The 27,220-nt window shown below is 45.2% G+C and overlaps 6 protein-coding genes across 6 annotated transcripts; 3 read left to right on the top strand and 3 right to left on the bottom strand.

Moving 5' to 3' along the window:
• Nucleotides 1-1,219: 1,219 nt before the first annotated feature.
• H6S33_001744 (uncharacterized protein) lies at nucleotides 1,220-3,748 on the top strand (the record flags this gene model as incomplete). Its single annotated transcript, XM_044833105.1, has 1 exon — nucleotides 1,220-3,748. One exon carries the CDS (start codon nucleotides 1,220-1,222, stop codon nucleotides 3,746-3,748), a length of 2,529 nt encoding a protein of 842 aa, XP_044693805.1.
• A 777-nt stretch (nucleotides 3,749-4,525) lies between these two features.
• Nucleotides 4,526-6,439, top strand: H6S33_001743 (uncharacterized protein; the record flags this gene model as incomplete). The annotated part of the gene is made up of 2 exons (XM_044833104.1): nucleotides 4,526-4,867; nucleotides 4,976-6,439. The coding sequence occupies 2 exons, from the start codon at nucleotides 4,526-4,528 to the stop codon at nucleotides 6,437-6,439; spliced, it is 1,806 nt and encodes a 601-aa protein (XP_044693804.1).
• Nucleotides 6,440-7,461: 1,022 nt separating this feature from the next.
• H6S33_001742 (uncharacterized protein) lies at nucleotides 7,462-10,291 on the top strand (the record flags this gene model as incomplete). Its single annotated transcript, XM_044833103.1, has 4 exons — nucleotides 7,462-8,796; nucleotides 8,851-9,429; nucleotides 9,497-9,668; nucleotides 9,897-10,291. The coding sequence occupies 4 exons, from the start codon at nucleotides 7,462-7,464 to the stop codon at nucleotides 10,289-10,291; spliced, it is 2,481 nt and encodes an 826-aa protein (XP_044693803.1).
• A 569-nt stretch (nucleotides 10,292-10,860) lies between these two features.
• Nucleotides 10,861-15,600, bottom strand: H6S33_001741 (uncharacterized protein; the record flags this gene model as incomplete). The annotated part of the gene is made up of 13 exons (XM_044833102.1): nucleotides 10,861-10,976; nucleotides 11,058-11,547; nucleotides 11,606-11,751; nucleotides 11,839-12,021; nucleotides 12,087-12,293; nucleotides 12,351-12,649; nucleotides 12,704-12,780; nucleotides 12,830-13,152; nucleotides 13,215-14,492; nucleotides 14,553-14,634; nucleotides 14,702-15,245; nucleotides 15,310-15,518; nucleotides 15,580-15,600. 13 exons carry the CDS (start codon nucleotides 15,598-15,600, stop codon nucleotides 10,861-10,863), a joined length of 3,975 nt encoding a protein of 1,324 aa, XP_044693802.1.
• A 6,782-nt stretch (nucleotides 15,601-22,382) lies between these two features.
• H6S33_001740 (uncharacterized protein) lies at nucleotides 22,383-23,119 on the bottom strand (the record flags this gene model as incomplete). Its single annotated transcript, XM_044833100.1, has 2 exons — nucleotides 22,383-22,513; nucleotides 22,573-23,119. The coding sequence occupies 2 exons, from the start codon at nucleotides 23,117-23,119 to the stop codon at nucleotides 22,383-22,385; spliced, it is 678 nt and encodes a 225-aa protein (XP_044693801.1).
• A 1,629-nt stretch (nucleotides 23,120-24,748) lies between these two features.
• H6S33_001739 (uncharacterized protein) lies at nucleotides 24,749-26,407 on the bottom strand (the record flags this gene model as incomplete). The annotated part of the gene is made up of 5 exons (XM_044833099.1): nucleotides 24,749-25,052; nucleotides 25,108-25,766; nucleotides 25,830-26,049; nucleotides 26,106-26,338; nucleotides 26,402-26,407. 5 exons carry the CDS (start codon nucleotides 26,405-26,407, stop codon nucleotides 24,749-24,751), a joined length of 1,422 nt encoding a protein of 473 aa, XP_044693800.1.
• Nucleotides 26,408-27,220: the final 813 nt, after the last annotated feature.

The following is a 27,220-nucleotide window of genomic DNA, read 5'->3' as shown; positions in this document are numbered from 1 at the left end:
GCCCTCCACCCATCATTGACTTGTTATCCCATCCATCACTTCTCAGTCAAATTTCACCCATCCCAACGATTCCCATCGAATCCATCCATCCCTATTGCAGCCTAGGCTGGGCTGCCCATCCGTCCTTCCCCCTTCTGTCCGCTTTCGCTGCTTGGTACTCGCTTTCTCTCTCAGTCTGGCTTCTGCTGGGGCTGGTTCTGCACTCTGCACGGCTTCGCTCTGTCTCTCGTCTGTTCTTCCTCGCTCCTCGCCGCCTGTCGCCGCTGTTGCTGTTGCTTCTCACTCAATCACTTCCTCCTCCTCCCCTCCTTACTCGTCGTGTCGCTGTGTTCTCTCACTCTCTCGTCTCTCTCTCACACTCACACACCCACACACGCACACGCACCCCATTACCACCCTCCCTTTCTTTCTCATCACCCCCCCCCCCCCCCAAATACCATCTATCCATTCAACTCTGATCTATCCATCTGTTCCATCATCCCATTCACTCGTACTCTTCTCCTTCCCCCTAGCGATTCCATCCAACATATCCAAGGAATAAATCTGATTGAAGAAGAGGAAGAAGAAGACAAGCCAACGATTTTCTACCAACAATCATCTGAACCATCATTCCTCCTTGCCGACCCTGGGTGCTGGCGCTTCGATCATCAAAGAAAACAATAAATCCAAGCAGCCTTAAGTCCTCTACGAATAGAGCCATATCACTCCCAATCTCTGGTACAGCTCTTCTTCTTCATTCTCACCAACTCCTCTCGACTCCCCTCTCTTCGATTCTCTCCCTGGGTTAATTTAAACATCTCGCGACTGTATCATCATCACCCACCAGCTGCCTCGCTACGCATAAGGAGGAAGCCAGAATCACCAAAGGGGGGCTACCGTTCTCCCCCTGCCGGATCCTGCCATCGCTCGCTCGCTGCTTAGAAAGGTCAGCTACATCCTCGCTTTCTCGTAACCCTCCCGCCCCCCCCTTCCGGCCCTACATCCCTTTCCACCCTTTGCCACGAGCCCCTTCCTGGATGAATCTATCATCATCCTTCGGTGACGGCAAGGCTGACTTTGTCAGCAGAAACTATCTGATCCTCTCTACTGGAATTCACGATTCCTCCCCCCCTCTCTGCCACCTTCAACGACATGAGTCTCATACCAGATTACTTCTGAAGACGACAAAATTCCCTCCTTCGAAGAAGAAGCCGCAGAGAGGCTGTTTCTACGAAAGATAATGACCGAGAACCCTACCATTCCTTCTCCTTCCGGTCCCCCGCAGCCTACCCTCGCAGCTTCGACCAACCCTCTCGAAGACGCCGAAAACCATCTTGGTGAAATCCAGTGCATTTGCGAGATTTCCGATGATGATGGCTTCACCATATGTTGCGACATCTGTGACAGCTGGCAGCATCTTGTGTGCGTTCAGCTCACCAAGGAAAACCTGCCAGCAAAGTACTATTGCCCGAAATGTTCACCACGGACTCTGGACATTCAAAAAGCCAAAGATATTCAACGGCAGCGACGGGCAGAAGAGCAGGCGAAAAGAAGTCACAAGAAAAAGCGACCGGTTGCGACATCACACAAGAAAAAAGAACATGCAAACGGAACAGCCCCAGGCAGGTCATCCTCGGGAACGGACAAGACGGCAACGACACAGGGCTTGGGCAAGCCGCCCAGCCCTAAGGAAAACCAACAACCCTCTGGCCGAAAAAGGGGTCATAGGGGCTCACAAAGCATCTCAAATCCACCTATACAACCCGTTGTGGGACCAGCGACCTTTAACAATATTGTTAATAATGACACGATTTCTCTGGATTCGTCCCGAATTGCTCCTCCGACCCACAACGGCGACACAGAGAGCGACACAGACTATGAGAATAAACGCGATTTCGCTACCGCAATTGCTGATAAATATGGGGAACCCTCCCAGGCCTTCATTGAGAAGCCAGTATCTACTACCCACTTGGTGAGAATTGATACTCCTAACAAACTAGCCTGTTGGGCTGACCAGCTAATGGAAAAGATGGCGGAATGTTCATGTTCGGGGGCGAATGATTGTCAAATGAAGAGTGAGCATTCTGCACTCAAGCCTCCTATCTCGAATGGAAGGCGAAAGGCCAAGAGAAATGCATCCCTGGAACCGAATATTTCCGTCATTCCCAAAGAGCCCTGTTCCGATTCTGGGCCTCCAAACGACGAAGACGACGATGATAACCGATCGGTTTCGGCACCTTCATCGAGAAGCAAGCCTCGCAGCCGTGATTTGACACCATCGGCCTCGCTCGATACTGCAATAGAAAATGAAATGACTGCACGAGACGCTCGAAAGCTGAAAGATGTATTGTCACTCATCGAAAAACAGGAACAGCCACAGCCAGTCAAACGTCGGAAACGAAACAGCACAGTTTCCAGAGACATGCCTGCAGGTGGACTTTCTTTGCCACGTCCTAAATCAGATCTAAAAGATGGGACGAAAGGAGCAGATGCAAATAAGAAGCAGAAAGTCCCTAACGGTCAGAATGCACCATATTCACCTACTGTCACTACCCCTGCTTCGATGTCAGTTGAGTATAGTGTCACCGACGCAAGTGTCGGTAGAAGAGGTTCCAATTCTCCAGTTCCTTCCGAGCCAGGAAAATCACGTCGCAGAGCATCTATTTCTCCAACTGGGCAAAACAATGGCGGAGACCCAAAACATCGGAGTAAAACTATCGCAAAACCTCAACGACTGGTGCAATTTAAAGATGCTTCAATGCAAACCGACCCTGTTGAAGATGAGGTGCCGTGGTGGCGACTGGATCCGAAGATGTCGCCGCCCAGGCCTCCTCGGCTTCCTCTTAGGAAACGATTGATGCGAAGTATGCTGCGAGATAGAGACGAAGCAGGAATCATTTCAACTGAAGATAGAAAGCGGAAGCATGGTGATGAGGTGTCATCGGACCCGGAAAGCGCTCCTGCTTCCAAGTCTGCCAAGTTATCTTGCGGCGGAGGTGTATCTGTGCCGAACGCCCCGCCAACAGATATCAAACAATCTGCAGAAACAGAACCAATGTCTTTGCAATATACGACTGCAAACACTGTCAAGTCGGCGGCACAGGACTCGGTAACACAGATATCAACCATACATGTGCTTGATATCCATGATAAGTCCACGCCACCACCTGGCCCTGCCCTGGCAGATATCTTTGCGGATTCTGATAGTACCACATCCTACCCAAGCCAAGGCTCTGTGGCTGCAGCCAAATCACCCACTGAGCTATCACCGAAGACTACTGATCAGTCCCAAGTCAATGGAAATCGATCTGAGTTGCAAGTACAGCTGCCGACACCTACCACCCCTTCAACACAAAGCGCACCTGCGCTTGGCCCAGTTTCCCTACAATCCCCTTTAACAGTTGTGCCGCATTTAGCGAATGCCAACTCTATATTCAATAATTGTCTAGCTCAGCCTAGCCCAACTCGAACGAAGAAACTGAGTTTGAAGGATTATGGAAAGCGGAAGCAAAAGGTTGAAGTCGTTGACAAAGCCGACGAAAGGCTAGGAACGAGGTATTCAACTGAGGGTCTACCCTCAAATTCTGAAAGATCACCCTCGCATTCGAGTCCCTCGGAAGAGCCTCGAAAGCTTGCTGATCATTCATCAGAATTGATGCAAGTGGTAACGAGTCCGTCCTCTGAAATGTCATCTCATATGATGTTGGATCCTCCCAGAGTACCAACTGGGCCAAAAGATCACAGGACAGGAAATCACTATGTGCGGTAGCGTTGTTGTGTTCTGGCTTGAAGCCTAATAATTCTTTTCGTTTTTTTCATGTTTTCATTCTTTCTTTCTTTCAGTAGGGTGGTGTAGGTTGGGGGTTTGTCGGTGATCGATCTTTTGTTCTATCTCATTTAACTCTTTCTGAGACCTTCCTTTTGAGAATTGTTGTTCTTTTGATGTTTTGTGTTTTAAAGCCTGGGTTAGGGATTATTATGGAGTTGTCTTCTCAGTTTCTTCCGATTGGAACTTATTTTCTACTTTTGTTTCTTACAAGAGGAGTGCTGGAAAAGTGCTTCTTTGATTTGGTATTTTGATTTACCTCTGTGGGTGTTTGTTTGTTTGTTCCTCTTTTCTTTTTGACTTTGATGACTTTTCGGACCCCATCGCTGACTCGCTACTATTGTACTGTTGTATATTATCTCTTGGGAAAATGGGTGGGGAGCTGTATCGTATATACCTTGGGTTGGAGTCAGGTACAGACAGGCCAAAAGGATTTCAAAAGCGAAAGTGGTTCATATGCGCGTTTTTGTAAATAGCTTGATCTTCTCATAAAAATGGGTTGGCAATGAGACATCTGTTTCGGCGTTTAGTACCCTGCAGTATTTCAGAGGTTGAAAGAAGTCTCGACAAGGTGGATGTGAACTACATTATTTAAGCTCGGACCGGTGAGTCAGCAAAATACACGCCAAGACTCAAAGATAGCTTTGTCGCCATCACACTTGCTTTGATCCATTGCAACCATACACGTCAAATATCGTAATCCCCATAACCAATTTAAGAATGGCTGAATCATCTCTAGCTGCGGACCTTTTGGCTGATTTTAACGAATCTGAAAACGAAGATGAGGACTTTGGCATTGAAAATAAAGCATCACACTCCCCTGAGCCCAGTCGTAGCAAGTCGCGCGACTTTCTAGAACTAGATGGGGATGAAGAAGAGGTCGGCTCTGAGGATGAAGAGATGGGAGGTGTATTTCCAGGCGCAACGCGTGGGGAATCAGACCTGGCAGACGATGACGACGAGGAAGCGAGGAAGGCAAAGGTGGAGAAGATGCAGTTGGGCGGTGTGGACGATGTCAGGAGTGTGGCCGGCTTGATGAAAGTTCTTGAGCCCGTCTTGGAGGTATGTGTTTTCTATATCGAGTCTTATCCTTTCCCATTACTCTCTTTGGTTTCTCTCTCCTCTACACCGTTAACGTTGATGCTGACTTTTCATCTGGGATTGAAATAGAAAATCGAACACTACAAGGCCCTAGCGCCATCGACAGGGCCCCAGGGAAGTGTCGAAGATAATCCAGAGTACAAGCTTCTTGTCCAGTCCAATGCCCACGCCGTATCTATCGATAATGAGATCATCCTCGTGCACAAATTCATCCGTGATCATTATGCTGTTCGATTCCCCGAGCTCGAGAACCTCGTTACCAACCCGTTGGACTATGCGAAGACTGTCTCCATTATTGGCAACGACCTGGATATCAAATCCCTCGAGGCCCGGAATGGGAATCGCCTGCGTACCTTTTTGGATGGCCCTACCTTGATGATTGTTACTGTAGAAGCGACAACCACATCTGGCCGTGATTTGTCCGACAAGGAGCTTGCGGTAACAATGAGGGCTTGTGAAATGACTCAAGCCCTCGACAGTGCGAAAAGAACAATTACCGCATATGTTGAATCCCGCATGTCTATCTTTGCACCCAACACATCAGCTATCGTTGGGTCTCAAACTGCTGCGCAGCTCATCAACTTTGCGGGCGGTTTGAGAGGACTTGCTGCTACTCCGGCTTGCAACATTCCAGCCTTGGGTTCAAAACGTCAAACCCAAGCTGGGTTGGCAACAAATATCGGAATCCGACAACAGGGGTACCTATTCAACTCCTCAATCATCCGTAACATCCCAACGGATCTGAAGAAACAAGCTATGCGGATTGTTTCCGCCAAGCTTATCCTGGCTGCCCGTGTTGACTTTTCCCACTCTTCAACTGACGGATCTCAGGGCGAAGACCTCAAAGAACAAGTTCTTGAAAAGCTAGAGAAGCTCACTATACCCCCACCGAATAAAGGACCGAAGGCCTTACCGGCACCCGACGACAAACCTGCGCGTAAACGTGGAGGAAGAAGGGCAAGAAAAGCGAAGGATGCCACTGCAATGACGGACCTACGAAAGGCACAAAACCGGATGGCCTTTGGAAGACAAGAGGCGGAGACAGGATACGGGGCAGGTGATAGCACACGAGGACTTGGAATGATTGGTCAGGAACAAACTGGGCGTATTCGTGCGCTGCAAGTCGATCAACGTACTCGAGCAAAACTTGGAAAATACAACCCAGGGTGGGGTACTTCAAATCCCGCTGCTGGTACCCAGTCCAGAATTGGAGGTGCACAATCCATTCTTGGTTCTCGATCATCTGCCGGGCCAGGCCTTGCAGCTTTGGGCGGGAGAAGTACTTTTGGTGGTGTGGGTCCTAGTGGCACTGCTAGTAGTCTGGCTTTCACCCCGGTACAGGGCATTGAATTGATTGATCCTAAGGTGGCTGCTGAAAGGAAGAGGAAGGCTGCCGCTGAAGAGGATCGATATTTTGCGGGAGGGACGTTCAGTATGGTCGGTGGCGGTACAAGCACACTGCCGAATAAGAAGCTCGATACCGGAAAAAATAAGGGATTGATGTTGCCACCTTCAATACCTAGAAAGAGTTGATAGGTGTGACAGGAAAATCGGCCTGAATCTATTGTAGAGGATTGGTTCTCCACGGGTCTCATTGGTTTTTGGGTGGCTTTGTTGGGAAAATGTCGAAGCATGGTTTTTCCAAGACTTGAGCCCGCCGCGTGTATTTAGAAGCAACGCACAGGGATGGTTAAAATTTCACGTTCATGGGATAGGCGTTTATTACTCAAATGGTACTATTTCCTCTTCTTTCCATTCACCTTTGTCTCTATAATCGTGTTAACAATGCTGGGACTTTTGTCAGTATCTTTAGCAGAAAAAATAATCTGGTCTGGGATAATTTTATCTGTAATGGAATTGCGAGCGTGAGGGTCTCTTTTCTTGCTAAGGGCCATTACAGCAAAGTCGGGATTGTGATATTGTTCACCTTAAGAATATGAACAGCTGTATCCTTTGATTCGGAGATCTTGAGTTGAGGACAGTTTGGCACCACTTTTGGGGATCCCGTCAAATGCTCTAAACCCCGATGCCAGACCAGAACAGGGCGCTGTCTAGAAATACATATATGTACCTGCTAAATTCCGCTTTATCTTCTACCTCGTTAATTCAATTATATTTGGTCATCTAAAATGAGACACTGGACAGTTCCTCATCGAACTTTTATAGCTGTATGCCCTGGTAGGACCTAGAGTAATGTAAGTATTGGCCACCAGGGGAAAATTTCGGCGTAGCTAAAAAATTCTCATTGTGTAATTGGTAACCCCAGAAATTCCAGGGGGGCCACCGGGTGAGTTTTTGTGTGGTCCAAAGAAATAGGGCTAGGGTTCCGAGAATCATTAAAGGATGACTCAGCAAGCACCACGCGACGCGCAGGAAAGAAGCTTACTCTGAATGCCTTGCCAGCCCATCTGTCAACACCACCTATAACCGACCATCATCCAACTTGCCACTGAACCGATTAATACCACTCTAGTTCCATTCATCTAGGAAGTGCGTAGGTACATATACAGTCTGCAGTTAACAATACCCTTTACTCTCGCCATACCCAACCTGCAATGGAGGACGTAGTTGTCCAATCCGTGGTTCGCCTCCCATCGCCCCCCCCCCCCCAAACTGCAAACAGCAAGCGCAAATGGTCACCATCCTCGACGTCTCCATCTCCTCGTCGCTATCGCTCTCCTCCGCGAGGTCCAGCTCGTGGGGGCCCATCTCTTCCTGATATCGATCCCCAACGCGCCATGGAACGCGAGCGACAACTCGCCGAGCGAATGCGTCAGCGGGAAACGGAGAAGGAAAAGGAGCAGGAAAAGCCAAAGCTCGACCCGAAAGCCGAATATGAGAAGCTCCTGTCCATGAGATCTGGTGGTACATATATCCCACCCGCCCGTCTGCGCGCTTTGCAGGCACAGATTACCGACAAGAACTCAAAGGAATATCAGCGTATGGCGTGGGAAGCTCTGAAGAAGAGTATCAACGGGTTGATCAATAAGGTTAATGTTTCGAACATCAAACACATCGTTCCGGAGCTTTTTGGAGAAAATTTGATCCGTGGAAGGGGGCTTTACTGTAGATCGATCATGAAGGCACAGGCTGCATCTTTGCCATTCACCGCTATTTACGCTGCTATGACCGCCATTGTCAATACGAAATTGCCCCAAGTTGGTGAATTGTTGTTAAACAGGCTGGTGGTTCAATTTCGAAAAGCGTTCAAAAGAAACGACAAAGCAGTGTGTCTTAGCAGCACTACATTCATTGCTCATCTCTGCAATCAGCAGGTCGCCAACGAAATTTTAGCCATTGAAATTCTTATGCTGCTCCTGGACAAACCGACCGACGGTTCCGTGGAGATTGCCGTAGGCTTAATGCGGGAAGTTGGTGCTCATCTTGAACAGATGTCACCCCCGGCAAACAACGCCGTTTACGAACAGTTCAGAACCATTCTTCACGAGGCTAGTATCGATAAGCGCTCTCAGTACATGGTTGAGGTTTTGTTCCAAGTGCGCAAGGACAAATACAAGGATCATCCTATTATAAGGGAAGAACTTGATCTAGTCGAGGAGGAGGACCAAATAACTCACAGGACCGAGCTTGACGATGAGATCGACACAGCTGACGGTTTGAATGTGTTTAAATTTGATCCTGACTGGGAGGAACACGAGGAACTTTATAGAAAGACGAAGGCTGAGATTTTGGGGGAAGGTAGCGAGGGTGAAAGTGATGAGGAAGAGGATGATGATAGTAGCGATGAAGAAGACGAGGAAAAACAAGAGGACAAAAAAATCGAGATCCAAGATCAGACCAATACAAATCTGGTCAATCTACGAAGAACGATTTACCTTACTATAATGTCTTCGATTGATTTTGAGGAATGTTGTCACAAGCTTATGAAGGTATATAATTACACATCTATGCTACATACAATCGATACTGACAGCTTGGACCAGATTACGCTTCCACCTGGGTTGGAGAAAGAACTTTGCTTGATGGTCATTGAATGTTGCTCCCAGGAACGTACATACAGCAAATTCTACGGCTTGATTGGCGAACGGTTTGCAAAGTTGAATCGACTTTGGACCGAACTATTTGAGGACTGTTTCCGAACGTATTACGATACGATCCATAGGTATGAAACTAACCGTCTACGTAATATCGCCCGATTTTTTGGACATCAGCTGTCCAGCGATGCTCTGGGTTGGCATGTCCTCTCCGTTGTTCACATAAACGAAGAGGAGACCACTTCATCGTCACGTATATTTGCCAAGATTCTTTTCCAGGACTTAGCAGAATGTATGGGGATGAAGAAGTTGCAAGAACGATTAAAGGACCCTTTCCTTCAGGACGCATACACCGGACTTTTCCCTAAAGACAATCCTAGGAACACTAGATTTTCTATCAACTACTTTACTAGTATCGGTATGGGTGGTGTTACCGAAGACATGAGGGAGCACCTCAAGAACAACGTCGAAGCTCAAGCGGCTATTGCTCCGCCGCCACCAGCCAGAGATGTGTCGGATACCAGCTCAGTTAGCTCAAGGTCGAGCTATTCATATTATAGCGGAAGTTCACGCTCCAGGTCTCGATCTCGTTCAGGATCATATGACAGTCGATCAAGGAGCCGGAGTAGAGGGAGAACTTCTAAAGGGAAAGGCAAGGCAAGAAGCTACACACGATCTCTTAGTGGAAGCGACCGCAGCCGGAGTCCTAGCCGGAGTCGAAGCCGCAGCCATAGCCTCAGCAAGAGTTATGATTCTTACTCACATCGGTCAAAGTCTTACTCACGCTCTCGAAGTCGATCATTATCGCCATATGCGAAGAACATAACACGAGAAAGATCGGTATCGAGGGGTTCCGGGAGCTCGAGGTCTCGGTCGAGGTCTCGGTCGAGGTCATACACCCCAGCGAAAAAAGAGGCTATAGAATCGCGGGGAAGGCGGCGATCTAGGTCTTACTCGTCCTCTATTGACGTTCGATCCCGAAAACCCATTGTTAGAGGCCGCAGCTACTCTTCAGCCAGTCGCAGCCCTTCACATTCCAGCAGATCACCGACTCCAAAACGCTCCGTCAAGAGCAGAAAGGACAGCTATTCCCCGCCACCGCGAAGCAGACGGCGAAGCCCCACTCCAGGTGACAGTAGAAGTAGAAGCCGGAGTCCAACGCCAGTTCGCAGCCCTACTAGGGAAAGGGATTCAGGGAAATGGGATCGTTATGACGGCAGAAGGGGTAGGGAAGATAATTATCGGAGAAGTGGTGGAAGAGACAGGGGTCATCCAAGGTACGGGAGAGATAGTGATGCTAGGAGAAGAAATGAAGGACCTGCTGCGGAAACTAGTGAACAAGGTGGAAGAGGGGCAGGGAGAGTTAGAGCTGCCGACTTCTTGTGAGTAGAGATAGTTATGGACACAAGGAGGGAAGGGAGCGTTTATCCTCCGTTTCTGATACATACTCGTAAATTCTGCTGTATCACCTTCAGAACGGGTTTCAAATCATTTTATTGTATCGCAGGCGAAGGTTTCAATGGACTTAAAAGTATGGCGTCTTGTACAACACGAGCACATGGATCAGGGTATAGAGATACTTGGCGGGTGGTATAAATTGCTGTTTTCTTTTCTACTAACTAAATGTGGAGAATTGCACTGAGAGCTAAAATTATAATGTTCATCTGGGTCTATTTTCTAAGGATAATAAGTAAGGTTTTTGTGCCTCGTTGGATCAATGTATGGCACTGTGATGTATGTACAATGATTTTTGCTATGGCTTAAAAATCCATACCAACCTTGAGGCCAAGTTCCTATTTTAGGTTTAAGTACATTTCTGAATGTATGAGCACAGGAAAATCGCGGAGAGGCTTTGGTTGTGCTGAACACCATGTATTGATACAAGGACGGATATACATAAAAGTACACTAGTCAATAGACTATCTGGAAAATGGTGGGAATTAGAACCCCTTAGTCTGTTCAAAACTTTTCACTCGCCCCTCCTCCGACTCTGTTGTATTCATCCCTCAACTCCCTAAGCATTGCTCTCCCCTCTTTATCCACGGTTCTGGCAAATGCCTTAACCCCCTCAGTTCCTAGAACCTCGAATATAGTATTAATGCTAGCTTTGATATCGCCATCAAGCCCTCCTGCTAAATCACCCTTAAGAATCTCACCCAGTAGCCCGCCAACGCAGCTAGCAACCTCGCGTTTCTCACGATCCCTAACGCTGTTGACAAGATTATCATCGACCCCCCCTCTGGTCTTACCCCTGACAGAGTATGCAGATGGCTCACAGAAGGTTGCGAGCAGCCGGTTGAAGCCATCGGCACACTTATCAGTAATTATAGGCATTTCTGATGTTATTGTACTGGGTAAAAGCCATGGGGGGTGGAGTATTTTGTCGGATTTCTTGCGCTCCCTAGCTGTTTTGCGTTTAAAGATACAACGAAGTAAAGATTGGAGAGCAGCCACAACAAGATGATAGCGGCCGCCCCTGACCCTTCTTCGGTGCTGAGACAAGATCAACCGTAAAATATTGCACAATCTGAGAAAAATTTCATCCGCAATAACTATAACGGGAGTGAATTGAGGGCCTGACGGTGATGAAGTGATTGCCACAGATGCCAGGGTTTCGTCGATGTTGTATTGCATTACTGCCCAAGTCTATTGCCAGTACTTGGTTAGCTAATATCTCTATGTGGATAATGGAGACGTCGTTTACCTTTTCGCGCAGAATTATATCCATGCAATCTGTCACGGCCAAGAATTCGGTAACGGTCTTAGTCTTGGGCAAGTTCCGTGCTAACTTTGAAAACACCTTCGAAAGGCAGTCAATGATTATTTTCCATTTATCCTCTTCTTCCGGGACTATGTTTCAGGCGTTAGCTATGGTTGTAAACTGGAGTAATAAATTGTCATTGCCACTGCTAGTTTCGTTTAATGAGGGGGGCTCACTCTTTGCTCCATTGATTAAAACCTTTAGTATTTCCCAATATGCTGGCGCTGTTGTTTCTTCTAACGAAAAACACCCTTCGATAACTATCTCTATACAATCTAGATAGACCTCTGGATCCAAGCTAATTGATACCATTTCACTATAGGCGAGAATCATCTCTGATCTATAGCATCGTGCGAATGCTATCGAGGCGTGAGTACTAGGTTAAATTGGAAGATCTAGGTGAAAAGGTCAAACGTAAACATACGCGAATCTAATATCGCCACCACCAATGCTGTGGTTTTTATGGCTTCCTCTGTAGTATTAGAAGAAGCGCAAAGTATCATAACGGTTTCTGCAACGATATGGGTTGCATCTCCTACTCCATCCTCTCCTAAATGTTCTGAAACTGTCAAGATTTTAGGAAGAGTTGCCTTTATACGTTCAATGATATTTTGCGCAAATCCTAACACTTCTATCGTAGTTTAAGCATGAGATGGTCCCAGAAAAGTATATTTGAAGAAATGCTCACCTTCTTTATCGCTTGGACTTCGGTCAAGTGCCCAGATTTTCCTCCATGCCCCAATCAAGTGCCCATTTATTTCTCCAGTCTCCGTGAAATTTCGTAGCTGCTCAAGGATTTTTTCCCGCAATTGTTGAACATCATTTCTCTCACCCGCTCTCCAAAATTCTTCGATGATAATTTCGCATGCCTTTACCGCTTTTATTGTTGGCTTCTCAGAGTTACGGAGAAACTCAATCTCAGCAGATTCCACCAATTTTGCTAAGAATTCACGACTTCTTTCTTGCTCCTTTGTCGCAAATATGCATCTGTTTTCAAGTCAGTACGGCTCAAGATGATAAACATAACATTTTTGAGCAGACCTTAGTATCTTCCTTCCGGCCTCCCCTAGACCACCCTCTTCCAGAGACCACGCCATAAACCCGTTCACGTCTCTTGCCTAAACATAATCAATTTTCTAGTTTCAATATAGAAATAATACCACTCACCAGAAAAGAGCTGGCATTTCCCAAAGCCCACAGTCTTGCAACTAGCCCTTTCACTGCATCCCTCAGGAGCACAGACGATCCCTCTTTCTTAAGGGAGGAGTCGAGCAATACCAAAACATCCAGTATCCTTTCTCTAACGGTCCTTTTAATAGCCTCCAATGGAAACTTTGAGATGCTCTGGATCAAGAATTTGTAACATTCCACATCCTTTTCGGTCATTGGAGCACCTCTCCCCTTTTCTATATCCCCTAATGATGCGTTCATATCTTGAGAGATTTCAAAACGGGACTCTAGTTTGATTACGAGTGCAGCAAGTATAGCGTCTATGTTCTTTTGTGAGCAGCTGAAGGAAACTAGAATCCTCAAGTGGAGATAAGAAGCAAACCTTTTAGCGAAGGGTGCTCGTAAGAAACACCTCTAACTAGCATACTCTGCCATAGGACCCTTCCAGTGAGATCGCTCGCCTTCTGTGCGGTATCATTTTCGACAGCCATACTCAAAAACTCGTCCACAAACCCTGTCCGGATATCCGACTGAGCTCGCTCTAAAACTGTCATCCACCTGCCAATGACGCCTAACACAATCGCAACACCAAGATTTTCCGGATTTATATCTCCTAGAGAACGATCCCAGCTCCTTGTGGTGCTTTTCATCGCTTTGATGAACACGCATATCACCTCAGCTTGGCCCTCACCATCCGCACTGTCCATCAAGACTTCTCCAATAAATAAAGCTCTTCTCGCATCATCATCATCTGTCCCACGCTCGACGTACTTCTTCAATCTCTTCAAGATTTTCCCTTGATTGCCACCGGCCAATCCACTCTCGATTTGAAGCCCCCTCACCATAGCTCTCCATCCTCTCCATCCCACCTCACCATCAAGAATTTTATCGGTAATCTTATTTAGCAAAGGCCTGATTTTGTTGTGGGTATCCTCTCTCTTCACACCTCTTAACAAACCGTCGATGACAACCCAGCTATTTTCTTGGATGGCGGTTTTAAGGACATTCTCGATCTGCCCGGGTAGTAGAGAAGCTTCTATCCGCTCCGAAAAGAGTTTTGCAGCTCTATCACTCTCCCAAATCCCATCTCGAGCCCCGTCTTTGCGCAATTCTGAGATCCAAACATTTACAAAACCACCTAGATCTCGGGCTTTGACAAAACCGTCAATTAACAGCTTCATAACCTCATAAACTGTCTCTTGATCTGTAAAATTGTTTGTGAGTGAACTAAAAAGCTTCAAGGCCCGCTCCTCATTCCCCTTTCCAAGGAATATGTCAAAATCAAGCTTTAGAGCGACTGCGATAATATCCCATCGAACGACTGAGCTTGTGTTACTGTAGGAAAGATTTGATATACCATCTACAAGCTCAGCTATCGTATTAGAAGAGATGCTAGTGCCAGTCTCAATGAGGACTTCCAATAGGCTCATGACTATTTCTGCATCTCTAGTATTAATGGTTTTGATAGGAAATAAGATTCCAAGAATCGCGCTTGTAATTGATTCGAAGATCACTTCTACAATCGTCGAGTCCGGTTTCCTTCTCTTGGTCTGCGAGGTGATGGCAATCCTAAATATATTGGAGAGGCCGTCTTTCTGAGCCTTTAGAGGCCCCAGCAGAGGCTTTAGATCTTTTGATGAGAGCTCTGTAGTCCCCAAACCTGCAGGGAAAAGAATTTCGTGAGGAAAAATAAACTCAGCTAGTAGCTGTTCTAGCTTACGTCGAAGGTTAGATGGAATAGAGGGTGTCATTAACAAATGAGTTGTAGGAACAAGACAGGACGTTGAGAATATCATTGAAAGCTATATTTTTCCTGCTGTCAGATAATAGCTTTACAATTATATAAAGGAGGATCCAGTCGCTTTGTACCTTCTTTAATTGCGGGTTTCCCCATACACAACTCCGCCAAACATTCACCACAGTATTTATCCATTCTTCCTCTATTTCTATCCCTTCCTGAATTAGTACGTGACAAGCCTCAAGAAACGATCCTAGGATCTGTGCCCCGATTTCCGGGGTTCCTCTTAAAACCGCAACTATATTTCCGTCTCTTCTCCCAGCACCTAAGTTCTCTTGAATGTACGACAATACACCAGTGACACTTGCTAAAAGACCCTGAAGTCTCGAAGGTGTTCGCCGAAGCAACAGAAGTTGTTCTGGAGGACTGGCGGAAGAATCAGAGGACAATCTTTCTTTCGGCGTGCTGTAGATCTCCTCATCCTCCATATCAATGTCTTCATCCCTCCCCGGAACCGTGGGGGCTGTTAAGTCTCTCTTCTGTGATAAAGCCGCTTCGGAAAGTGCTTTTGAGATAAGTTGGAGAATATTATGTTTCTTTAAGATCCCACCGGCAGAGAAAGACAATGGTAGAAGGCGTAACAAAAAAACCCAGAATTCTGGGTCGCACCGTGCTCTTTTGAAGTAAGCAATGGAACAGAGAACATCTATATATGATTGACTGCAAAGAGAGTTCTTACTCTGGCGCACCACTGTCATCTTGCCCTAATCTTTGCACCAGCCATTCCAAAAGCCAATCCTCCTTCTGCGGAAAATATATATTTTTCTCATTTTCTTTTCCGACAGTCTTATCAAGAATTGTTGAAGCGAAGGGAAGTAGTGCCGTAAGCGGAACATCGCGGGAGCGCAAATGTTTAGTGATTTCTGCCGTTTTCTGGAGCGGAATGGTCTATGGAATGTCAGCTGGAAAATTGAATCGAAAGTATGATTCGGCATTATAATAAACCTACAGGGTCCAGAGAGGTCGACATCAGGAAATAGCTTAGGCTGTAGAGAAGGAGGAAAGATTTGTTAAAATTCAAAATGCTACGAGCATGGGTTAGAGAAAAATCTAGGAGCCGCTTACTTTTTTGACATGACTAATCAATTAGATATCATTGCCACATGACCTTACACCAGTACTAGGTAGAGCTTATGTACCTACTACACACATACATGTACTACCGCTCGACCTTGGTCTCTCCAGTCACGAGTATTTTCAACTCTTAATCATCCCATTTATCAAGATACAATGATCGATTCACCCATTGCTTAAGTAAATAAGAAGCCATCGTTATGACCATTTTCAACTTCTTTTCTCCCCAAATGATTTTTAAAGAGTTGATATAAAGCCTTGTCGGATCGAAGAGAATTATTCTTTAAAGTTGATTTGTCAAAATATTAAATTCCGCATTAGCTGTAGAAGTTTTTGTGAGAGCATTCCTGAGATCCCTGCCAAGTCCTCGAATTTGTGTGGGGCTTGGCATATTTCAAAATTCACACATTTCAAGCCATGTACATAGCCCTTTTAATTATCCACAGACATGAAATTTATAATTTGGAGTACTTATAAGTCTATACCTATTCCTCAAATAGTAAAGATTTTCAGATGTTACTGTGTTGTGGGCAGAGGTATTTCTACAGAAACCTACTTTTAGCCAGGGCTATTTAGGACAAGTTTGATCGTTCTTCTAAGAGAGGGATTTTTTTAGCATGTATTTTATGTAGCTGTCGGTCTTTCCAAATCAATTACTTATCAATCAATCAATCATGTCGGTCTTTCCCTTTCATCATAGACTATCACTCGAGACGACGGCTCATGGGATATCACTCGACAACTAAGAGTTTCTGTTGGTTGGTTGATTGATGATTCATTAATTTTATACGGCAAGTTTCTGTTGATTGATTGATAGTTCATTAATGTAAGAATTTCTGTTCATAGCAGAGCGTCAATATTAATCAAATAGTATTCATAGTGCTAGAAGCAAAGGTCGCGGCGCCGGTCGACGCCAATCAATCATCATTTGCCTAAGAATGTCTCTAAAATCGTTTGAAACATTAGTAAAATGTAGAGCGTTAATTAGGAGAGTATTGACCGAACTCTAGGTCATGTCACTATATGATATATGTATTTCTATAAAATCTACCCGCGCGTTTAGTAAATAAGATTAGGTGTTTCACAAAAAATCTTCTTTTCGTAATATTCACTTATCAGAAATCGATAAAATAGTTGAGCAGCCGGATTGCTTTGGGAAATAACCAATTGCATGGTGAGAGATATGTTTAACACCAGAACTTATCAAGTTTAGATCACTGAATATATCGATCATATTATACAATAAATTCAGGGACTAGCAGGCATAAGGGTGAAACCCTGTACTTGCACTGTATATTGTAGTGCGCCGCCATAGCTTACGGGCTGCATGCGAGTATGAATTAAACAAAAAACAACAATTCAGTGCCCTGTAATGCATACATATGGATATAGGTATGTTATAATAACGAGGGTTAGTGGTAAAAACTACATGTACATGTAGTTTTGGCTGAATACAATATATTACCGGCTGGTTGAACTGACCCTAGTCCTCCTGCCCCGGCCCCACCGTTAGGCCCACTCCCAATCCTGTCTTACTACATGTATAGTTAAGCTTCCAATGTCCACCTACATGTAGTTCGTTGAAGTTAAACAGTAAGTCACTGTATGCCCTGTATTAGTCAATCGGAATTGGTGTGATATACTTATACTCGTTGTGGCTCTGCAAAGATATTATTCGAATCATTTTCCTCTAGTAACTACCTACATACACGTAGCTACAGGTAAATACCTGTACTAACTAGAGCTAGTACTGTCTGTAAATAAATGAGATACCTGAATTATAGAATAACATCTGGCAAATATTTGTCTAAAACTGGAATAAAACACTTGAGACTCCCTGCCTAGCGTACACATTCTTAGTCAGGAATGTATGCATTTGATCGGTTATTTTTTATCTATCGAAAGGTATTGTAACCCCGGGATTTTTGTCGTCGCATAGGTAAGTGGTTTCTTAAGTTTGATTCCAAACTATAGAGAAGACTTATTGGCTCGCGGATCAAACTCGTTACGTATACTATAAGATAGATACATCTAATATGTACTACGATAGAGCAGTTTCGCGCTCGGTTGAACCCTGACCCTGATCTCTGCATGGCAACCAATCCGCCCCACCAAATCTAATATGTACTACGATAGAGCAGTTTCGCGCTCGGTTGAACCCTGACCCTGATCTCTGCATGGCAACCAATCCGCCCCACCAAATCTAATATGTACTACGATAGAGCAGTTTCGCGCTCGGTTGAACCCTGACCCTGATCTCTGCATGGCAACCAATCCGCCCCACCAAATCGCCCGTGGTCAACACCGGCCAATGCCCAGTCAATCAAAACAAAATGTAGGAGTATTAAATTATATCTTAATAATTAAATTATATCTTAATAATTAAATTATATCTTAATAAATAAATGTGCTATCTACTATCTTCTATAGTGTACCTACTGGAATACACTTTAAGGGGTACTTTGGTACATGTATCTTTGGTGCAGTTCCCCGCTGGCACGCCGGCCCATAACCCTAACCCTGACCTCTGTGTGGCAACCAATCCGCCCCACCCAGGCCGGTCAACACCCAGTCAACAGCCGAGCCCATTCAATTAAAACAAAATGTTAGAATACTATAAATAGGGACTGCTCCCCCCATCCCACCATCTTTTAAAACAATTCTGATCAACGAAAAACAACAATGAATTCCATAACGTGCCGTAAATGCAAACGGGAGAAACCTCTTAAAGATTACGATCAGGATAATCAAGAAGAACCACGTAAATCATGTCGTACATGTTTGGTATGTATTGTTGAATCTTTCCGGGTGACAGTTATACTTTGCTCTAACAAATTGTATAGCAACTAGAGAGAGAACGAAGAACAGTACGTAGAGCCACAAGATTAATAGAAGAAGAAAATAATATAGAGGTATTACGATTTTGGTTATTGAATATTTTTTCAGATGGTTTCTAACAGTAATCCAGCTCCGTCCGGTTTTACCAGTTGCAGCCCCCTCTCCAATGGCATTTCTATCTTCCCGAACAAAATAGTCACTATTAATACTTGGGCGTATGACAATTGTTTGCCAATCATGCAAAGCTTTGCATTGGCTAAATGAACGTTCAAGCTGCACCGGGAGCTCAATTCAAACATCAATCTTTGAGAATTGTTGCAAAAAGGGAGACGTTGTACTTGAAATTCTTAAACCCCCTTCTGATTATCTGAAGTACCTGTTGGAATCTTTAGAAACTGTCCCAAGAAACTTCCGGAAACATATACGGGAATATAATTCAGCACTTACGTTTACCTCAGTCAAATACAATACGGATACAAGAGTTGGCGCAAATAGCGGTGGTATAAGTTGCTTCCAAATTCATGGTGAATTATATCATCTTCAGGGACCATTGGTACTAGCAATCGGAGCAACACCTTCCTTCGCCCAACTATATTTCTACGATCCAGAATATTCGGCCCAAGTACGACATACAACACATCCAACTTTAGATATTATGGTACTTCAACGTCTCACCATGGAGTTAAATTCAATAAATCCGTTTATTGAATTTTATAAAACAACAAAAGAAAGATTGGATAATGCTTCAACACAAGATGGGAATGCACGCGTCATACTTAATCCATGTAACGGCAGCTATGTATTTCGGCTAGTTAATGAACTGGGATGAGGGAAGGAGGTATCGTGTAGTGGAATTAGGATTTGTAATGGGGATTTCTGTTATGTTCTTTGGGTTTCTGTTATGCGAAGGTATTAGTCATTGTTGGATTATGGATGGATATATAAGGGGGCGTTGTTTTGTGCTTTTGTCTGTTTTCCTTCTTCTCTTTCTTCCTTACGCAACCTCTGTATTTATTCCACGAATACTATTCTTCGTCCTCACTACGTCATAGGGCTCCAACCGGTTTATCATACCAGGTAGAGCCATCCCATAGTCCATAGTCAAAGTATACCTTTACGTTTACGTCCACGTCTACGTCACTACCTAGGTTGTATTCCTTGGCATCACAGTCTATCGCCTACGGTCTCCGTGATAATCCACGTCTTCAATTGATAGTTGAAACAGGAGCAGATAAACGACGAAACAACTTACCTACAAGTAACGAGGTGGCGGTAATAATTCCCGATGAATATGAAGAAGCTGGATTCCGTGAGATCATATTGGCATATAGAAATCCATTGCCAAATCAAATGTTCCGTATCATCAATCCTAACCATGCTGCGTATATGCCATTGCATTACGTATTGCTTTTTCCAAATGAGGATACCGGTTGGCATTGGAGTTTACAACTTCGATATCGATTGAATAATCGGAAAGTATTGCGTTTAGGTCAACATGAATTTTATCGGTATGTTTAATATATTATCCTAGAAATCATTACTAACTTATTACAAAGCTATTGTATTCATTCACGTTCAACTGAGCCTTTAACACTATTTCAATCTCAAAAGCTTTTTCAGCAATATTTGATTGACGCATGGGCTGTATGTGATCAGAACAAACTAAATTGGATACGTTTGAATCAATCAAGACTCCGATCCGATTTGTATAATGGCCTGACCGATGCTATGCTTCAAGAAGACTTCAATCCAGAACAAACCGGACGGAGAATAATACTTCCTAGCAGCTATAGCGGTGGTGATCGTTATATGCAACAATTATACCAGGATTCAATGGCTATCGTAAGACACTTCGGAAGACCTTCACTTTTTATCACATTTACAGCGAATCCTAAATGGTCGGAAATCGTTGCAGAGTTACTTCCAGGTCAAACAGCTGTCGATCGTCCAGATTTAATTGCGAGAGTTTTTCATCTCAAACAACAAAAGCTTTTGCAGGAAATTAAACATAATCATATTTTTGGACGTTACCTCGGATGTGTCTGGAATATTGAATATCAGAAACGTGGTTTACCACATATGTATCTTCTATTATTTTTACACCCTGAGGACAGATTCATGACTTCTGAACGTATTGACCAGATTGTATGTGCTGAATTGCCGGATCCTCAATTTGATCCCGATGGTGAACTCACAGCTGTTATCAAATCATGTATGGTGCATGGCCTATATGGAGAATTGGCATTCGATTCACCATGTATGATCTCGAAAACACTTGATGCACCTCGACTTTGCACCAAACGGTATCCTAAACAATTTCAGAATGAAACTGTTATACAAGAAGATGGATACCCATTATATCGACGTCGTAATTATGGTAATAACTTTATGGTTCTTAAACCACTACACTAGGTAGCAATAGCTATGCAATATAATTCCGGAAGTTTATGTTAAAGCAAACTCCATTAAATTACACATACTTTCAGCTCACTGGCACTGGCATCGGTACTGTAAAAACCGGACTCACCACACCCACCCGCCCTTCCCAAAATTTGGTCACATTCAAGCTCACACTTCGCCCTGGCGAGGTGGCCAACTGCTAGTCTAATATGTACTACGATACAGACTTTTCGCGCTCGGTTGAACCCTGACCCTGACTCTGACCTCTGCGTAGTAACCAGCGCATCCCACCAAAAATCAATGATACTGGATTAAAAAGGCCATATAATTAAGTAATAAATCTAATTCAATAACCACGCCGCAAAACCAATGATACTCAATGATACTGATGGAACTCTGTATCTGCGGCGCACATAATAAAATTTAAAAAGGCCTATATAATTAAATAATATATCTAATTAAATAATCTAACACGAAGCAGTGGAGGAGGGGGAGCTGGAGGAGCAGTGGAGGGGGGGGGTAGAGGGCAGCGGAAGGGCGGTGGAGATGGTGGGAAGTAGAGGGCGGGAAAGGCGGGGGAAGGTGGAAGGAGTCTCCTCCATCAATATCAATATTTAATACTCATAGATACTCAATGCAACAACTCGCGGCCGCGAGGTGGCACACCCCTAGTGTACATGTACCGGGCGAGTGGTCAGTAGCCGCGACCCCTCAGTCGCTGTTTCTCTTGGCAATTAAGGAAATTCTTCAAGAATATTAAGATTTCTAAATATAGGGAACCGCTACCTAGATCAAGTATTGCCTAGGAAAACCGCGGCTGAGTGGTCGCGGCTATTGGCTGGATTTGTGTATGTATCGGCCTTCGAAAGCTCCATAATTTTTATATGGAAGGGTACATCATGTGGCGCGGGCTGACACTTACAGATTCTAGTAGAATTAATGCGAAAGTGGGTTTTCCGTGACCAGATAGTCCCATTGGCCCTTAAAGGAATTTTTGCAGTGAGCACGGACCAAGAAACCCACTCTTTTAGTTCTGACTTTCGCAATAATTCTACCGGATACTGTAGTATATCTAATATGTACTGGAATACACTTCTTCTGAACTCTCTGCAATCTGATTGGTTGACAGCGACAGGGGTGTTTTGTAAGCACGACACATCAAATTCATGTCTTTGATGCAGTTACCCTACTCGATTTTGTTCAGTTACCCTGCCTATTTTGAGATGGTTACCCTACCCGATTAGTGCGGTTACCCTACCTACTCTGAGCTGTTACCCTACCTTTTTGTGCGTTACTCTACCTTTTTTGGGCGTTACCCTGCCTGCTCAGGGCCATTACCCTGCCTATTTTCGTGCCAAGCCCAAACCCTAACCCTGACCTTACCCATGAGACCAGCCCAACCAACGGAACCCTTTATGATTAAATAATAAATATAGCTATTTAGTAGTCAAATGTGAGCAGAATAGGCGAGTGAGACGAACAGTAGTTGGCGGGGGGTGCGAAGAGGGAGAGGGAAGACCAGTAAGAGGGGGAGAGGAGGTACCAGTGCGGTGGAGGAATGGTGAAGGGAGCTGGAATATATCAGAGCTAGCACTGGAGCCGGTACTGGAGCTGGCAATGGAGCTGGCACCGGAGCTGGTATATAGTGGAGTGGGCACCGGAAGGGGCATTGGAGCCGGCATTGGAGCTGGCACAGGAGCTGGCATCGAGGCGAACGCTGGAGTAATCATTCGAGCGGTCACCGGAGCGGACACAAGAGCGGGAACACGAGCAGGAACATGAGCGGGAACAGGGGTAGGCACAAGAGCGGGCACAGGAGTGGGCATTAGAGCTGGCACCGGAGCTGGCACCGGAGCGGGCACCGGAGCGGGCACCGGAGCGGGCACCGGAGTGGGCATCAGAGCTGGCACTGGAGCTGGAAGCGAAGCGGGCACTGGAGCTGGAAGCGAAGCGGGCACTGGATCTTGCAGAGAAGCGGGCACTGGAGCTTGCAGAGAAGCGGGCACTGGAGCTGGCATGTATCTGAGCTGGCATATATTTGAGCCGACACCGAAGCTGACACTGGGGCTGACCTTGATTTTAGCTCGCACTGGAGCGGGCATTAGAGCTGGCACTGGACCTGGCATTGAAAATCGGAAATAGATCTTCAGAGCAAGATTGAGGTATTTATGCGACATGGCCGGGAAAACAGACCATGAGACGGCTAAGACAAAATTAACTAATTACTGGAGGTGCCTAGATACTACAGATTGTGGTAGAATTAATGCGAAAGTGGGTTTTCCGTGACCCGATAGTCCCATTGGCCCTCAAAGGAATTTTTGCAGTGAGCACGAGCCAAGAAACTCACCCTTTTAGTTCTGACTTTCGCAATAATTCTACCGGACACTGTACACATAGGTGGGAGAGAAGGGGACCTCGCGGTCGCGAGGTGGCGTACCCCTAGTGTACATGTACATGTAGATATCAACCACCAAGTACATGTAAGTACATGTACATGCATGCACAAAACAATTCAGCTACATACATTATTGTGAGAACTGAAGGTATGGAGTAGATCACATTTTCACGAGGATTTTTGTATTACGATTGATTGATTCATTAGAGCGTATTTGCCAACCGTGGCCAAAATCGATCTGGTTAACGGTATGACAGAATAAACCCCGAAAACCAGACAACCCATCACGCTACCTGTGAAGTACGCTGTTGGAACTGAAAATTCATACCCCATGATACTAGCTTCGGTAGTAACAAAACTGGGTACTTGTGATCCTCCTGGTATATCTCACAGCACGCCGCCCCACCGAAATTCAAAATTAACAGCCCCGGTTGCCATTTCGGAGCCCCACAATTTGTAAATTCTTGAAATTGACGGTTGGCAAATACGCTCTATTGAACTGAATCAATCAAAGAATCAATCAACCAACCAAATGTACCTATGTAGGGTAGGCCGAAAACCAGAGTATGTACATGTAGAGAGGACCGTGATGCAACTTCAGGGTCTTCTACATGTAAGCTCACATGTATAACGAGATGATACAAATTCACTCCATCTATACGCCTAGACAATGATACAATAGTGTGGTCCACGAGGCTGCTCGAGGCGAGCAAAGATAAGTGCCTCGAGGTGCCTCTGCCTCATGTGGTCCATGCGTGATACCTCGAGGCGCTCGAGCTGGCTCGAGGCAGATAAGTACTATATTTAGATTCGTTAAAATCGTATTTTATTGTAACACTGGTATGAGATTAATGTAGGGAATACTTCCAATGTCCTTATCGGAAACATCAACCCCACTGAATATATGCCACTAATACATGATTACCTACAAGTAAACCTCGAGCAGCTCAAGGCGAGCAAAAGGGTCTGCCTTGAGTATGCTCGCCTCGTCGACCCCCAACCCTTGAGCTCCCTCGACGTAGAGGCCTCGAGGTGAGGCCTCGAGCGTCAATGCCTCGTGGACCCCTCTGTACAGTAACAATACTAAAACAAGTCATTAGACACTGTACTTGCGGCGAGAATAAGTTTCCGCCAAATTTGTACGTGAAAATGCGGTTGCAACATAAAGGTGGTGGCGGAAACTTATTCTCGCAGTAAGTAGGTATGACATGGAGGGTCCGGGGAATGTCCTCTACTTGTAGAAAAGCACATAGTTTAGCTCTGAATTTCTGAAACCAATCACATTTTTTTATAAGTAATATAGACCCTATTTGCAAGCGCCAAACTCATTCTAGTTTTAGTTGATTTTCCTCAAAAACTATGGTATTGCCCCCTCATTAAACAAGCTCATTCCACAAGACCAGACATTATTCTAAGAAATCTCCATTTCATCGTTTCCAGTACCGCTGTTAGTTCCAGACAACGTAGCTAAACCTTCGTTCCCAATGAACTTCTTTTCATACTCCTGAAGAAAGGTCACACTTCTTCCCTGATCATAGAAGAGTTTATAGCTTCGCTGAACATCAGCAACCTCAACAATATTGGATTTTCTTTTTGCTGCGATGAGGCTTGCAGTAGTGATAAGGTGAGAGCCGTAGCGAAGACTTGTTTCTTGTCCGATCTTGGCAAGGAGATTTAGTGCGTCGGCAGCAAGAGTGACCTCTTCTTCTTGGGCTCTGCATGGAAATCAGTAATCCATATATTCTTGCGTCAAATTGCGGGGAGACAAACCGGATAGCGATAATCTCCCGAATTTCCTCGGGGCCATAGGGATATGTCGGCATGATCACAACCCTATCAAGGAAATCAATTGGTAGTCCATGTGGACTTTTATAGTTTGTCCCACGGATCCTCGAGTTCCCTCTGTTACTAGCCATTATGACAATTGGTGCAAGTTCACTTTCCAGTGCGCGGTTGATGTATGAGAAGCACTCGATATCAAGCATGTGTACCTCATCAATAAATAGAACACCCGGCACAATCTCAGCTTTCCCTTCCTCCTTCCATTCGCCGACCTTCGTATTAATCTGGTCTCTCACTTCGCTCCTAATCTCGCCCGTATCACCGGAGAAGAGGGCAAGAAAACCCTGAGTGCGGGAATTAATGACATCGATTTCATGTAATGATACGGTGTGAACCACCTCCTTCCTTGTCTGAATCTCCCCTTCAGGGCATTGGATGAATTTGGTGTCGGGTCCCATAGCATCATAATCCCGGGATCTTGTGAAAGAACGACCCAGCTTAGTGATTTTGCCTGAGGATTTGTCGATACTAATAATATCTCCGGCAATTACTTTTTCCTTACTGAGACTATCGATCATTTTTGTGCCCAGGTCATACATAGTCTCCATGTCTTGAGTTTTCATGGTGAGTTTTCCTTGTTTTTGGCCCTAATTATAGACCACAATGTTAGCTAGAACCCTTGAGACGCACACCTCAGAAGTTAGACCCACCCCCGTAACAGATCTATCGATCTGAATCTCTACAACTTCTCCCTCGATTACTTCACTCTCTTCCTTGATTCGGACTCCAATGCTTTTTCTAAATGCTTGATTGAGAGCTTCTGTCTTTGACATCTCCAGGGAAAAAATTTCAGAACTCGCCAGCATAGTGAAAGGGACATCAGGACCCAAGCTCTGCGCCATCGCCATCGCGATCGCTGTTTTTCCCGTACTACGCCATAATTAGTAACAGATAATCAGGGAAATAAAAGGGAATATCACGAATACCTAGGAGGTCCAGCCATTAATACCGCTCGTCCAGCAATCTTTCCTTCTTTCACCATCTGCAGGATAACAGCCGCAGCCTTCCTCGCGCGGGCTTGACCAACAAGCCCTTGGCTGGTAGCGCGTGGTTCAAGTGTATCAGGGTCGATTCCAAGACCTCGTATATGGGAATGGGCTGCGATAAGGTTCATGCCTCGGATTTCTTTGGCTTCGCCGACAGTGGTAATTCCAAGGTTCTAGCCACGTTTATCAGCGAGTTTTTAATGTCAGAATTGTGTGTGTTTATGACAGGAGCTTACCGCCATATTTGGAATTAAGCTGCTAAGAAGAGAATTATAAGGTCTTAATGATTGCTGTGAGATGGAGTGGGAGATGAGGGTGTGTTGCGTTGAAGGTTCAGGTTTGTGGAAGCTTTAGTCGCGAAACAAACACAATCACCACGTGATCCCTTGGCACCCTAGCCGCGCCGAGGGAGCCATTGGTCAACCCTATCCGTATCATTCATCACTTAGGCGTATATTTGAGACTGATTACATACCCGTGCTGACTTATACACATGTAGTCTACGGATATTGATTACATGTATGACGGAGACAGGGATAATTTGTATGAGAGATCACCGCCACTCCATACAAATCATCCTTGCCTAGAATAACTGCACATGTGCTTTTCGTGGTAAACGAATATTGCTTTTCGTGGTAAACGAATATATAAAGAGGTTCGCGGGGTCGGGTTAGGTGAGTGACAATGAGAGTTGCCTGTCACGAAGGCAGAGGAAATAACTATCCCTAACCCTGAGACACCTCAACCCCAGCGTGCTGAATTTGGTACACACTAGCGAACATCTCAACGGCGAGCCACAGCTACTCAATACCATAGTTTCTGAAGATAGAGGAAGGGATTGTCCTGAATTATCTCGTAGTCGGGGATTTAAAATATCACACCACCTGTATGCAGCTAGTAGTCAGTCTTTGATAGAATCGTCTAGATGACAATTTCAACACATTCTGTCACCGGCAGTCATTTTATTGACATCTGGGTGTAAAGTAGATGGTTGGCTGGGACCAGGTTTCGCAGCTAGGGCTCAAGCGTTGATACCCTTACTTTTCACACCCCAT

Source organism: Morchella sextelata (genome assembly GCF_020137385.1).
Source record: "Morchella sextelata strain SCLS chromosome Unknown scls_11, whole genome shotgun sequence".
Classification (NCBI taxonomy): domain Eukaryota; kingdom Fungi; phylum Ascomycota; class Pezizomycetes; order Pezizales; family Morchellaceae; genus Morchella; species Morchella sextelata.
This window is presented reverse-complemented; position numbering and strand designations above follow the sequence as displayed.